General features: G+C 36.9%; 1 protein-coding gene across 2 annotated transcripts in view; it reads right to left on the bottom strand.

Moving 5' to 3' along the window:
• The window catches only part of ZFYVE9 (zinc finger FYVE-type containing 9), a 179,794-nt gene that overhangs the window by 109,464 nt on the left and 57,149 nt on the right, over window positions 1–13,181 (bottom strand). For both annotated transcript variants that reach the window (XM_032429028.1, XM_032429019.1), the window contains exon 3: window positions 119–224. In XM_032429028.1, the coding sequence (XP_032284919.1) occupies window positions 119–188 (70 nt within the window). In that variant the 5' untranslated portion in view covers window positions 189–224. The remainder of the gene's footprint in view (window positions 1–118; window positions 225–13,181) is intronic.

Raw genomic sequence — 13,181 nt, forward strand, 5'->3', positions numbered from 1 at the left:
ACTATTATCATTAAGTTATTAAGTCATTCTATTTTTTTAAAGTGTTGCATCCTCTTATAATCCCACATTCTCCATATCATAAATGTATTCAAATAGATTCACCAAAATAAATTCTCACCTTCGTTTTGTTCAAATTCATCCAATACCTTGTCCAGGTTGTAAGCTTCTGCTTGGAAGTAATTCTCCATCAGTGAGGAAACACCACTCAAGAGACTTGTTTAAACCTAGAAAGTAGATCAAATTTGTATTACACTTTCAATTACTTAAATTTAATTTATAGACGTTACAACTGATAACAGAAATACAAATGATCATGAGACTACTATGAATAATTATACACTAAATAATTGGAAAACCTAAAGGAAATGAATAAATTCCTAGACAAATACAACCTACCAAGAGCGAATCATGAAGAAATAGAAAATCTGAACAGACCAATTACTAATAAGAAGATTGAATCAGTAATTAAAAACCACTCAACAAAGAAAAGTCTAGGACCAGTTGGCTTCACTGATGAATTCTATCAAACATTAAAAAAAAGAACTGGGGCGCCTGTGTGGCTCAGTTGATTAAGCGTCTGCCTTCAGCTCTGGTCATGATCCCAGGCACCGCATCAGGCTCCCTGCTCGGCAGGAAGTCTGCTTCTCCCTCTCCCTCTGACCCTACCCCCTGGCTCATGCTCTTGCTCACTTTCTCTCTCTCTCAAATGAATAAATAAAAAATCTTAAGGAAAAAAAAGAATAGTAATGCTTCTTAAACTCTTCCAAACAATAAAAGAGGGGGGAACACTTCTGAACTCATTTTACAAAGCCAGCATTACTCTGATACCAAAACCAGGTAAGGACACTACAAGAAAGGAAAATTACAGACCAATATTCCTGATGAGTATAGATACAAAAATCCAAAACCAAAATATCAGCAAACCAGATTCAGTAATACATTAAAAAGATCATATACCATGATCAAGTGGGATTTACTATAGGGATGCAAGGATGGTTCAACATCTGTAAATCAATGTAGTACCATATTAACAAAATGAAGGATAAATCATATGATCATCTCAATAGTGCAGAAAAAGCATTTAACAAAATTCAACACACATTTATGATAGAAATCCTCAACTAAGTGGGTAGAGAACACAACATAATAAAGGCCATCTATGACAAGCCCACAGCTAACATCATACTCAGCAGTGAAAACCTAAAAGCTTTTCCTCTAAGATCAAGAACAAGACTAGGATACTCACTCTCACCACTTATATTCAACATAATACTGGAATTCCTAGCAAAAGCAATTAGAAAGAAAAAGAAAAGGCATCTGAATCAGAAAAGAAGAAGTAAAACTATCTGCACTTGCAGGTGACATGATATTATATATAGAACACCCTAAAGACTCCACACACACACACACACAAAACCTGTTAGAATAAATGAATTCAATAACATTGCAAGATTAAGTCAACACACAAGGGGTGCTTGGCTGACTCAGCCAGTAGAGCATGCAGCTTTTGTTCTCTGGTTTGTGAGTTAAGCCCCAAGTATGGCACAGAGTTTTAAATTTTTTTAATTAAAATTAAGTAATTAAGTTTAATTAAGATTTAAATTTAAAAAAATTTTTAAAAAGTGAACACACAAAAATCAGCTGGGTTTCTATACACTAATACCAAATTATCAGAAAGAGAAATTAAGCAAACAATATCATTTACGATTGCATCAAAAAGAATAAAATTCCTAGGAATAAACTTAATCAAGGAGGTGAAAGATCTGTACTCTGAAGACACTGATGAAATAATTGGAAAACACAGAGAGACAGAAAGATATTCTGGGTTCATGGATTAGAAGAATCAATATTGTTAAAATGTTCATACTACCCAAAACAATCTACAGATTCAATGCAATCCCTATCAAAATTCCAATGGCATTTTTCATAAAAACTTTTAAAAATCCAATAATTTGTATGGATCCACAAAAGATCCTGAATAGCCAAAGCAGTCTTGAGAAAGAATAAAGCTGGAACCATCATAATTCTTGATTTCAAATCATATTACAAAGCTATAGTAATCAAAACAGTATGGTATTGGCATAAAAACAGACCCATCAATCAATGGAACAGAAAAGAGATCCCAGAAATAAAACCACACACATATGGTCAATTAATTTATGACAAAGGAGCCAACAATATATAAGAAAGGATAATTTCTTCAATAAACGGTGTTGGTGAAGCTGGACAGCCACATGCAAAAGAATGAAACCACACACCTACCTTATACCATACACAAAGATCAACTTAACACAAAGGTCAACTTTATTCAACATGGATTAAGGACTTGAACATAAGACCTGAAACCATAAGGCAGTAATTAGCTCTTTGACATTGGTCTTAGAGAGGAGTTTTTGTATTTGACTTTAAAAGCAAAGGCAAGAAAAGCAAAAATAAACAGGTGGAACTACATCAAACTAAAAAGCTTCTGCACAGCTGAGGAAACCATCAACAAAATGAAAAGCAACCTACTGAATGGGAGAAAATATTTGCAAATCATATATCCAATAAGGGTTAATATCCAAAATATATTCAGAACTCATACAACTTGGCTGCAAAAAAACCCCAAACAATCCAATTAAAAAACACACAGACAGCCAACAGACACATGAAAAGATGCTCAACATGACTAATCACCAGAGAAATGCAAATGAAAACCACAAACACACCTGTTAGAATGGCTAGTATCAGAAAGATAAGAAAATAACAAGTGTTGGCGAGGACATAGAGAAAAAGGGACCCTTGTACCCTGTTGGTGGGAATGCAAACTGTATGAAAAAAGAGTATGGAGGTTCCTCAAAAAATTAAATATAGAACTACCACATGATTCAGCAATTCCTCTGCTAGGTATTTATTTTAAAAAATGAAAATACAGGGGCACCTGGGTGGCTCAGTCGTTAAGCGTCTGCCTTCGGCTCAGGTCATGGTCCCAGGGTCCTGGGATCGAGCCCCGCATCGGGCTCCCTGCTCAGCAGGAAGCCTGCTTCTCCCTCTCCCATTCCCCCTGCTTGTGTTCCCTCTCTCGCTGTGTCTCTCTCTGTCAAGTAAATAAATAAAATCTTTAAAAAAAAGAAATGAGGGTGCCTGGGTGGCTCAGTTGGTTAAGCGCCTGCCTTCGGCTCAGGTCATGATCCTGGAGTCCCAGGATCGAGTCCCGCATCAGGCTCCCTGCTCAGCAGGGAGTCTGCTTTTCCCTCTGACCCTCCCCCCTCTCATGTGCTCTCTCTCTCTCTCTCATTCTCTCTCTCAAATAAAAATCTTTAAAAAAATAAAAATTAAAATAAATAAAAATTAAAAAAAATGAAAATACACATACCACAACTATGTGTGAAGTGATCGACATTAACTAAACTTATTGTGGTAATTATTACCAATATATACATATATCAAATCATTATGTTGTTCACCCTAAACTAATACAATGTTGTCAATTATATCTCAATAAACTGGAAAAAAGTGAAAAATACATATAGATTTATGCATAAAAAATATTTATATAATTTATACATCTTAAATATATAAGAATAAAATCTCTTATAAATCTATTCAGACCATGGTACACTATAAAATTTATCATCCCACTAGACGTATTCTAAGATCTTGAAGCTAATAAAGTCTAGAAACCTGTAAGCTGACAATAATCAAAATATAATTACAGAAGACAAACTTGGTGCATTTGAATAGGATATGTTTCAAAAGATAAAGTCCAGATGTCGAGAGAGAAATCATTTCTTTGAGATAAAACTACATTTCTATTTGAAAAGAAAGCTTTTATTCTATTTATTTATTTTTAAAGATTTTATTTATTTAGTTGACAGAGTGAGAGAGCACAAGCAGGGGAAGCAGCAGGCAAAGGGACAGGGAGAAGCAGGCTCCCCGCTGAACAGAGAGCCCGATGCAGGACTCGATCCCAGGACCCTGGGATCATGACCTGAGCTGAAGGCAGCCACTTAACCGACTGAGCCACCCAGGTGCCCCGAAAAGAAAGCTTTTAAAGAATTGTTCCCAAATGGAACAAGAAAGTTCAAGCAAGCATGGGGATGCGGGATATCAGTTCCAAAATGTTAACAATGATTCTGATTTGGTCATTCTTTTTAATAGATTCTTTTTGAAATAATCTCCACACCCGACATTGTGCTCGAACTCAAGACCCAGAGATCAAGTCGAACGCTTTACTGACTAAGCCAGGCAAACACCCCTTGGTTTTTCTTTTTAAACCTCTTTTTTTTCAAGCACCATTTCTAAGTCTTTCTTGGTGTTAATTCATCTAAAAGCATTCTGTGGGCACATATACTAGGTGTGTCACCCACTTAACAGAATGCCAAGAGCATACAGTAGTTGTTCAGTAAATACTATCCCATTTTTTCCCCTCTATTATAATGATCCCCATACTTATCTATCTCCTTAATTTCTCAAAATGTTCTTCCCAAACTGAAAATTCTGTTTGGCTTCTTACTGGCATACAGGGAGACAGATCGAGGGGAGATAATATCACAATTCCCCTAAAATGTCTGAGTAAGGAAAACGTTAAGAAGAGGAAAAATAAAAAATGTACTATCCTGCTATTACAAAATTTAAGGTAAATATAAAATGTGGTGAATTTTCTTTGACTTATAGTGTTTCTCCTCTGAGACATATAAAAGTGTGAATATTATTTCTTTCATTTTACCAATTTAAAAAGAAAAGCTCAGGGGACTTTATGGATTTATTCAAGTATTTCCTCATGATTATTCATTCAATCAACTTTTATTTATTGATTGGCTCCTGTTAAATAATTTAAGTTTAGGTAGACAAATAGGCTGCATAATAATCCCTTAATAGTTTTTCTTAAATCTATCTTTTGTGTGTCATGATTTATAGTTCAAAATCATGTTCATATACATGCCATTTTATTTTGATAAAAACTGCATATTTAAACTTTCTAATGCTAAGAGCATGAATGAAATTTCTCACAACACACAATCTAGCACATTTAATATACACCTACAATACTCAGCATTTCATAGTCATTATATATAAAATATTAATAAATAATTGGATCCAACATATTTATTGTGCATCTACTGTATGCAGGGTATTATAATCAGTTGAATTCTCAGATATCATCCTTAACATCAGAAACTTATAACTTAATTAATGGTAAACAATGCTAAATAAGAAAATTAATATAATAAATGATTTTAATAACAACACAGTACAAGAGACACAAAGTACTACTTGATTAATTTGTCGGTTGAAATTAACAGATAAGTGCTACAGAGTAAGTACTATAAAAGTTCAAGAAATGGGCAGGACCACCATCTGGATGGTCAAGGAAGGCTTTATTTATGGATCTGAGCTGGGTCCAGAAGGATGGAAAAATTTTAACAGATATTCCAGATGGCAAGATATAGAAGTGAAATTTCAAACAGGGAGAGACATACAAGGAGTTACCTAGGGTGGGCAATTATTGAGGGATCAGTGAAACTGGATCAAGAATTTATTTATATAGTTAACATTAGGACACAGTTGGAAAGGTAGATAGGCATCATATTATGCAAGCCTTGGAATGCCAGTCTGAGAAAGGTATTGTATTACTTTAAGCAATGGGAAGCCCTATAGCACATTCACATAAATCTTATTGCAGTATATTGTTATAATTGTTCATTTTATTATTAGTTACTGCTGTTAATCTCTTACTTGGTCTAAATTAGAAATTAAACTTTATCATATGTATAGGTAATGTATGTATAGGAAAAAACAGTATATAGGTTTTGGTACTATACGTAATTTTAGGCACCACTGGGAGTCTTGGAACATATCCCCAATAAATAAGCAGGGACTATTGTATAAACAGCTGGTCAAGAAGCTGTACTGAACTCCGATGATAATTAATGATTCAGGCCAGCATCAAAAATGAATGCTAAAGCCTTTAGATAAATGGCTATTGGGGAAGAAAATATTCACAGTGTCTCAAAGTAGTAGTCCACAGATAATTAATCACAAAGGAGAAAATATATGTTTATAGAAAAAAGTAAAAAATCACTACCTAAACCAAACGATCAAACTTAGCATCACCAATTGTTTAACAATAGTTAAATATAGTTTAACATGTTAAAAAGTTTAACATGATGCATCTCTTGATGTGATGCAATGAGAAGTTTAAGACATTACCAACACAGTATTCTCGCCAAAAATGTTTAACCTTAATTGAATCCTGAAGAAACAATTTGACAAATCTAGAATGTAAGGCATTCCATTAAGACAACTGTTTTGAACTTTCCAAAAAATTCAGTGTTATAAAAACCATCATTCCAGGGATGCCTGGGCGGCTCAGTTGGTTAAGCATCTGCCTTTGGCTCAGGTCATGATCCCACGGTCCTGGGATCGAGTTCCGCATCGGGCTCCTTGCTCAGTCGGGAGCCTGCTTCTCCCTCTGCCTGCTCTGCCTGTTCTGCCTGCAGCTCTCCCTGCTTCTGCTCTCTTTCTCTGACAAATAAATAAATAAAATCTTAAAAAAAAAAAAAAAACACACCATCACTCCAATTAAAAGAGACTAAAGAGATTAAATAACTAAATGCCATGCACGAACACTGATGGGGTCCTAGATCAAGAAAACACACACATATATGTACACAGCAAAAAATCACATTTAGAGGACAATCCAAGAAATCTGGACTATATATTGGGTGAAACAATATTAATAATCTTTTTCTTAGATGTGATAATGGTATTTTGATTTTGTAGGAGAATGTCCTTACTCTTCAGAAATGTCTGCTCAACTATTTAGGGAAGAAGTATTGTATTATCTGTATTTTTTTTTTAAGATTTTATTTATTTGACAGAGAGAGACAGCGAGAGAGGGAACACAAGCAGGGGGAGTGGGAGAAGGAGAAGCAGGCTTCCCATTGAGCAGGAGCCAGAAGCGGGGCTTGATTCCAGGACCCTGGGATCATGACCTGAGCCAAAGGCAGATGCTTAATGACTGAGCCACCCAGGTGCCCCATGTATTATCTGTATTTAACTTTCAAATGATTCAGAAAAAGAAAAATATATGAACGTGTGTATGAGTGTGGGGAGGGGAGGAAAAAGAGAAAGGAGGGAGAGAGGAAGAGAGGTGTTCAAAAAAGAAGCAAAATGGTAAAAACTGATGAATCTAGGTAAAGGATATATGGGTCTTTATTGTATTATTTTTCAATTTTTCTATAGGCTTAAAATTTTTTTTTTAAATGTTTTATTTATTTATTCATGAGAGTCAGAGAGAGAGAGAGAGAGGCAGAGGCAGAGGGAGAAGCAGGCTCCCCGCCTAGCAGGGAGCCCGATGCGGGACTCGATCCCAGGACCCTGGGATCATGACCTGAGCCGAAGGCAGACGCTTAACCATCTGAGCCACCCAGGCGCCCGGCTTAAAATTTTTCAAAAGAAAAACAGAATACTGAGCTGGTGGTAGGAAGCATTCCTTTTCACTCTGAATATAGAAATTCTAGAAAAAATAGATTATTTTAAAATAGTTTATACAAATTCAAAAGCAAGAAAGGGAAATATACATAAACCAAGAAGCAAACAAGCCAGAGCAATGAGTGAAAACTCAAGGATGTCAGTCCACAGGGGTTACAAAACTAGACAGCAACAGACCTAGGATTCAGAAGCTAGCAGGGAGGATGGGAATTACTGGCTGCAAACTTAACAGAAGCTTCTGCAGTGGAAGGGGCCATACTGGGCTCTCTGAATAAAGCCAGGAGCTGGGAAAAAAACTATCCCAAGTGGCTCCAAGACTCAGTAATGGAACAGGATGGAACAGAATGCCAATAAAATCAACTTTCAGAAATTAGAATTCCTACCTTGCCCCTCACTCATGATTGGGAATGATATTAAGTCTTTCTATTCCTGACTATAACATGGTTTATCTCTATGCTTACTCAGCTCTTCCTGTGACTTGTAATAATAATGTTTTTAATTTTAAAAAGTCATTAAATATGGGGCGCCTGGGTGGCTCAGTTGGTTGAGCGACTGCCTTCGGCTCAGGTCATGGTCCTGGAGTCCCGGGATCGAGTCCCGCATCGGGCTCCCTCCTCGGCGGGGAGTCTGCTTCTCCCTCTGACCCTCCCCCCTCTCATGTGCTCTCTCTCTCTCTCAAATAAATAAATAAAATCTTTAAAAAAAAAAAAAAAGTCATTAAATATGAGAAAGCAGGGAGAGGAGGGTGCACGTGACTATAAAGAAAAAATACAAGGAAGATCTCTGTGGTGATAGAATTGTGTTATAGCTTCAACTGCAATGGTGGTTACACAAATCTACATGTGACAAATGGGAGAGATACACATTCATGAATATGCGCACAGCAGCTTTATTCATAACAGCCAAAAGGTGCTAACAACTAAATATCTATCAATTGATGAATGGATAAATAAAATGTCAATTTCCTGGTTTTTATGTTTTCTATAGTTATGCAAGATGTAACCAATGAGAAAAACTGGGTAAATGAAGGGTACATAGGAACTCTTTATACTACTTTTACAACTTCCTGGGGGTCTATAATTACTACAAAATAAAAAGTTGAAAAAAAAATAATAAAAGGGAAAAAGTTATGAAAAATTCAGTAGACATGGGAGCAGGATGAAGAGAGCATCTGTGTAAGGGGGAGTCAGAGCCCAAGTGTGGTAAAATAGATGTCCTTGTGTTACAATAGCCCAACATAAGGTGTCAAAGACCCAGCAGGGTGAGGAAGCCGTCTGTGCAGAAGGACAGTGCAGCATGGGGTGTCAGAGCCCAAGAGAGGTGAGGAAGGCATCCACATGAAGGGGATGGTCTGGCTTGGGGATGAGAAGAGTCCACATGCAGGAGGGGTGAGGAGGAGATATAGGAGTGCAGTACAGAGTGGCAGGTCAGAGCCTGAGCAGGATGAGAAGGGCCAGGGGAAGGAGAAGGTGATAGGAGATCGGTTTACATGTAGAGATGGATCAAATTAAGTGACTACATGAAGGGCAACAGGAGCAAGGTTTCTCACTGTTAGAGAAGAGAGTTAAATGCACAAAAGGTGAAAACCAGAAAGAACCCCGCAGTGTTGGTTTGGAATTCGAGATCAGTATGAACTCATAGACTTCAAGGAACACAGACACTTACAGCAACAGATACAGATGTAAATGTGTGTGTGTCCGCGCACAATAGATATAGATGTAAATGTGTGTGTCTGCACACACACACAGGTATATTTTCTAGCTTTGTGCACAGGATCTTGGAGCAGCAAAACTCCATCTCTACTTCAAGTAGCAAAGAGCATATACCTCACACCAGATTTGTTCCTAAGTATTGTTATCCACTGAAAGGAAGGAGGGCTCCACGGGGAAATGGCCAATTCCACAGCTGGAGTAGAAAAAATACAAGAGCTTTGATGAGGATGTAGGGAAATATGAGCTCTCACACATTACTAGAAGGAAAGTAAAATGATGTTGCAACTTTGGGAAACAGTTTGGCAGTTCCTCAAAAAGTTAAACAGTGTTACCTTATGGCATAGCTATTCCACTCCTAGGTTTATATCCAAGAGAAATGAAAACATATTCACACAAAAACTCATCCCCAAATGCTCAAAGCAACATCATTCACAACAGCCAAAAGGTGGAAACAACCCAAATATATATCAACTGATAAATGGATGAATAAAGTGTGGGATGGTATATCAACAAAGTGGGATATTATAGGGCAATAAAAATAGATGACGTACTGCTGTATACTACAACATGAATAAATTTTGGATATACTAAGGTAAAGAAGCAGACACAAAAAGCTATATATGATTCCATTTGTATGGACTATCCAGAATAGGCAAATCCATAGAAACAGAAAATTAATTCATGATTGTCAGGTGCTTGGGGGAACTGGGAGGGAAACAGGAAGTGACTACTAATGGATATCAGATTTCTTTTTGGGATGATAAAAATGTTCTGGAACTACACAGTGGTGATGACTGCCCAGCTCTGTAAATATATAAAAACCATTGGACTCTACACACTTTAAAAGAATGAATTTTATGGTATGTGAATTATATTTCAATTTAAAAAAAAAGAACAATCTTGAGTATCTTGTGCGCTGGAAAGCAAGTATATGCTCCAAGAATGATGGGTACATGTCAAAAGGACAAAGAAACCAGCCTGAAGGAGTTCCCACAGGCTAAATAAGAAAATCAAAATAAATAAAGATAGCAATGGATTATAGCCCAGTGAATAAAAAAGAGAACCATGAGTCTTTGCAATATGAATGAATGAGTCCCAAGTATGATGAAGAAGGGATATTTACATAGCTTCAAAGTTCCTCTCCACGAAAATACTAATTACCAAAGCAAAAAAAGAGTAACTTGAGCAGCAAAGCCTGGCAGACACCACCTTACACAAGTATCAAAGTGAGCATCATCAGTAATGTGACAAATGGAAATCTGTGCTCTTTGATAGGCTGCAATGAAAAGGACACAGCAATGTCAATATTGGGAGAAGTGAGGCAGGGGGTGGGGGCAGTCAGAGGGTTATGGAAACGACCTTTAATTTATGCTCCATTTTGCTATGAACCTAAAACTGCTCTAAAAAAATAAAATGTATTAATTAAAAACAAAAATAGCACCATTTCTGTGATATTCCCGCAAAAATGCATAACCTGAATCTAGTCAGGAGGAAACATCAGACAAACCAAAACTAAGGAACATTCTACAAAATAACTGGTCTGCAATCTTCAAAAGTGACAAGGTCAAAAGAGTCAAAGACTGCAAAACTGTTCCAAATGGAAGGAGACTACAGAAACATGACAACTAAAGCAACACGTGATTCTAAACTAGATCCTCTTGATATAAAGGACATTATTTGTACATCTGGCAAAACTTGAATAAGATCTGAGAATTAGATGGTAGTAATGAATCAAAATTAATTTCCTGATTTTGATGAATGTATTGTGGTTATGTAGCAGAATGTCCTTGTTTGCCAGAAACACAGTTTCAAAGGGGATGGGGCATGCAGCAGCTAGCAACTTACTCTCAAATGGTTCAGAGAAAAAAAGTTCTTTGTACTTGTGACTTTTCTATAAGCTTGAGATAGTTTAAATTTTTTTAAATGCACCAAAAGTGTCTATCATATTTTAAATTTCCAGAGCACTTTCTTTTTCTAATGATTTTTACGGCATCTTATTTCATGAATATAATTTCTTCTCTTACCTGTCTGATGCACTTACTAATTACCTATTGTTTTTTGGGTTTTTTCCCTCAAACTTTCTTCTATTTCCAGTATTATTTCCTTCAAGTTCCTCTTTTGTACTTTTGCTCTCTGTCTTTCTCATTGGATGCTTTCCCCAAATGCCTATTTATTGAATAAATGGAACTACTAAAAGCCAACTGCAAGATCTGCATACTTGGCTTCTCAACCAGGAGGCTTCCACTGCATGTTGATCAGGTAGGAACACAGCTATCTCATTGGGAGACCTCTAAATGCCAGTATAGATAAGTCTTTTCTTTAGACTCCGGAGAGGACTCATATAATCTTCTATAAGGGAGGAAAAAGATAAAATACCAGACAATTACCTTCTGAAAGAAAAGTAGAGGAAGGAGTGAGGGGAAGGGTCTCACTTTTCAATATAAAGGATTTCCCTTAATCCCTCGGCTTTCCTATGGTGCCTCATCCCTGATCTGTTATGTTTAGTGTCCCCAAGTCTTGAGCATCTTCAGTTTCATCTTCCAAAGAATAACCTGTGGTCTCCTGAGGACTTGGGAGAGGGGCAGTCTTCTCACTGCATAAGCTGGGTCTCCCAGAATCCTCTATTTAAATAGGTTTAAATCCTATGTCAGGATTCATTTTTAAATTAATTAATTAATTTTAAGTAGACTCCACACCTAATGTGGGGCTTGAACTCACGACCCTGAGATCAGGAGTCATATGCTCCACCAACTGAGCCAGCCAGGTGCCCCTTATGTCAGGATTCTTTACTTGTCTTCTTATAAAAGCATCCAACTCTTATTCAAAATAGAAGTCACTAAATATTATACCTGTATATCTCAAAAAAGACATATAATTACTTAATTTAGTACAGCTCCTTCCTGAGGACCTCTTCATTTGTTGTTGGGCTTCTAGACCTCTTCTTTTTTATTCTATTGACAAGAGTCCTTTTGGACACTCTCTTGAATCTCAGTCTTAGGGGGTCCCACTTTTAAAGCACTGATCTGATTGCTCCTTTTATGTTTTCTTCACTGGTACTTCCTCTTTATGCTATCTACTAATTACAATGAACATGTGTATATCCATGTACCAAACATTACTGAGCATCTACTATGTTCCAGGCACTGTCCTAGTCATTAGATTACAATGACAAATAAGACAATGTCCCTGACCTAACAGTGCCTAATGTCTCATAGGGGAGATGGATGAGTAAACTTAAAATATAAAACACTGTGTCAACTGATAAATGCACTGAGTGCTACGAAGCCAAGGAAGAGGTGAAGCTAAATCAGACTGAGGCGGGGGTGTATTTCTGAGCTACTATGACAAATATTCTAATAACTGATTACCCCTTATTATTTACTATTTATTATTGTTGATAGTTTTTGCAGTGGGTTGAAAACTTCCTAAAGAGGTAATTAATGCCTGAAGAATAAAATTTCGCCCAGTAAAGGCAGAAAAGGGCACTCCCTTCACACACCCTCACATGAGGTAGCTAGGGTACAAGAAATACTCTTCCAGCTGCAGGCCCAAAAGTTTTGATGGGGAAGGCACTACTGAGTGCCACTCCGCTCCACTCTCAACTGAAGAGAGAAAGAGCTCAGTCTCCTATCACACACTGTCAGGCCCATCCCTCTATCCTCAAAGCTTACATGAAAAAATCAAAGAACTCAACCAGAGTATGCAACATGCCATTAGTGAATGGCATAATCAGTTTCTGAAACTAATCTCACCCACATACCCTCCACCCCCACCACCATTTTCTACCCCTTCAGTAATTGTAAGCCCTGAAAGAAATCACATGATTCCTAGTCAGGAAAAAAAAAAATCAATGATTCCTGCTCTACAAGAATTAGTAAAATACTTCCAATTTTCTGCTGGAAATTATTGCTCTTCACAATTAGTCTAAAAATACAAAGTAAAATAATTTAATTAAATCTATATTTCTGATTCCCTGCCCCCAAATTAGCTTTA

Source organism: Phoca vitulina, unplaced genomic scaffold (genome assembly GCF_004348235.1).
Source record: "Phoca vitulina isolate PV1807 unplaced genomic scaffold, GSC_HSeal_1.0 scaffold2, whole genome shotgun sequence".
Lineage (NCBI taxonomy): Eukaryota > Metazoa > Chordata > Mammalia > Carnivora > Phocidae > Phoca > Phoca vitulina.